At 43.1% G+C, this 2500-nt stretch overlaps 1 protein-coding gene across 1 annotated transcript in view; it reads right to left on the bottom strand.

The window, feature by feature from the left end:
- The window catches only part of galnt2 (UDP-N-acetyl-alpha-D-galactosamine:polypeptide N-acetylgalactosaminyltransferase 2), a 69332-nt gene that overhangs the window by 26075 nt on the left and 40757 nt on the right, over positions 1–2500 (bottom strand). The window contains exon 3 of the mRNA XM_080730507.1: positions 293–446. Within this exon, the coding sequence (XP_080586633.1) occupies positions 293–446 (154 nt within the window). The remainder of the gene's footprint in view (positions 1–292; positions 447–2500) is intronic.

Genomic DNA, 2500 nt, shown 5'->3' with positions numbered 1-2500 from the left:
TAGGCTACTCGAGCATTTTAATAGGGATTGGGGAAACAAACGGGGGGAAACAAATCAAAGCGAAGTCGCTTATTATAGTGGTTTCTGCTTTAGGCGGAAACCAAACGGCCTGTTGTGAACGAACACCAGGCTTTCCCTGGTCTGGTGAGGCGAGGTTAGGTGAAAAATGGGTTGCAAAATCTTGGGATAAAAAATAGAGCTCCTAGTATGTACTGGTGGTGTCGGGTGTCATAACCATATATAGAGTTCCTGTACGGTGGCATAACCATAAATATAGAGTTCCTGTACGTACTGGTCGTGTCGGGTGTCGGGCACTGCCCGGTCCATGTGCAGCTTGTCACTCTCCACCTGGTTGAACTTGTTCCTGGAGTAAGGGTCCTGGCCTGGTCGTACCACCGTGGCCCCGATGTACAAGTCCTGGTCGAAGTCCTGCCATCGCACCTTACCTAAAACACACACACACAATTTTAATTTTTCAAATCCTTCTCAAACTATTTGAATACCGTGGAGTGTGGAATAAGTTCATTTTCTATATTGAAACTTAATTAAGTGAAACCTTCCATTATATTCATTGCGTATAAAGTTAGAATAGGGCTGGTGACTTTTAACAGACTCATTTCAATTCATTAATTACAGAAGTCGCGAGGCGTGCTGATCACACTGGTGCACCAACCAAGTGACAAACCACAGTGCATGCAATGGTAGAAGAAGCTTTGCTTGGCCTAGAGAGGATGGGAAATTTATATTTTAAAAAACTCACTCGATACATTGATGCAATACATTTAGATTAATTAAGGCAATTCTTTTTGGGATATTGCGACATGACATTTGTTCGACGTTATATTTGTTCGACACCTAACCTGCCAACGCTGGTGAATGCTAACCTGGTGAATGCCTAAACCTAACCTCAGTAAAACTATGCCTAAACCTAAATAAAACCTAACTCTTAGTCGAACTAATGAAACGTAGAAATAGAGATTTCTCAATTTTTTTTATCGAGCCCCAGGCCTAATTTGTTGCACTTTTTTGTTTTAACTCATACTGTGCCGGGGCCACAAGAGGGCGCCAGAGTGCCAGACATTTCTGTATAGGCCTTCGCTCTAGCTTCCGTCGACACAGGCAGTAGTGGCATGTGATTTCACTCCAACCACTGTTATGGATGACGAGAGGAGGAAGTTAGCTAACAGTTAGCTATTAGCTTCTTTATTTTTTAGAAGCCCGATCTGAAGCTATTTTAGTCGCAAAAAAAACTTTGTCGATGCACTGGGAACACAGTTCAGAGAAAAAGGTCTCTAAAGATGTGAGTTTGTATTGGAGTGGGCGGCGCGGTGCGGCGGCGTTGCCTGATTACGGGCCGATGTAAACAGAATCGCGGCCCCGGCCATGGATGGAAAATTAGACCGGGGCTTCGCTGAGGCCTCCGATTAATTAATTCATTTTATTAAATATCCCGGACTAGTACGGGATAGGCACCCCGGAATACGTTGCGCCTCTGACAGTATAGATTGAGTTTTTTTTGGGGGGCTCTAAACTTTATTTTAAACCATTTTCAATGGAATAAATCGTCGGACCATCTAGAATCACTCGTTGGAAAGCGTAGGACGAGCCAGGACCACCCACATCTCTACAAGCAGCTCAGGGTAAGTAAAAAACATTGTATTGGATTGAAATAAAGCTGAACTTGTCCGGGATAGGCACAAAAAGGGTTAATCTTGATGTTTATGGCAAACAGCTCATGAAAAGCAAAACTACAAGCAGCTCAGGGTAAGTAAAAAACATTGTATTGGATTGAAATAAAGCTGAACTTGTCCGGGATAGGCACAAAAAGGGTTAATCTTGATGTTTATGGCAAACAGCTCATGAAAAGCAAAAGTCCATATCTCAAAATATTAGATGGACCATTATCGACCATCTGAAAAGTATGTTAATCTATGCACACTGTACTTTGTCTGGTCTACTTTAGATGAACAGTAGTCCTCTAATACATAGCAAGCCTCCTGCACCAGATAGACCCACATGGCACATATGAAGATATAAAGATATACCCACATACAGTACTAATTTACTACATGAACAATAATGACACAAAGAGCTTCCCTTTGTATATGCAAAGTAGTGTGTGTGTGTGTGTGTGTGTGTGTGTGTGTGTGTGTGTGTGTGTGTGTGTGTGTGTGTGTGTGTGTGTGTGTTTTGCATGCCAATCAACTAAAGCTTGCAATGATCTGTCTCTGCCCCCAGGATAGTGTGTATCTGTGTGTGTGTGTAAGTGTGTGTGTGTGTGTGTGTGTGTGTGTGTGTGTGTGTGTGTGTGTGTGTGTGTGTGTGTGTGTGTGTGTGTGTGTGTGTGTGTGCATTTAATATCCTTGATGATGTGCAGGATTAGTAGAAGCTGGTCATTTCTCTGGGTAGCTCAGTCACACACGCAATGGGTCTCATTCACAAAGTGTGGCCTAACCTAACGCACCAAACCCACAGGATGTGCATAAGCGCACAGATGCTC

This window comes from Nannobrachium achirus (genome assembly GCF_963921795.1).
Source record: "Nannobrachium achirus genome assembly, chromosome: 7".
Classification (NCBI taxonomy): Eukaryota; Metazoa; Chordata; class Actinopteri; order Myctophiformes; family Myctophidae; genus Nannobrachium; species Nannobrachium achirus.
This window is presented reverse-complemented; position numbering and strand designations above follow the sequence as displayed.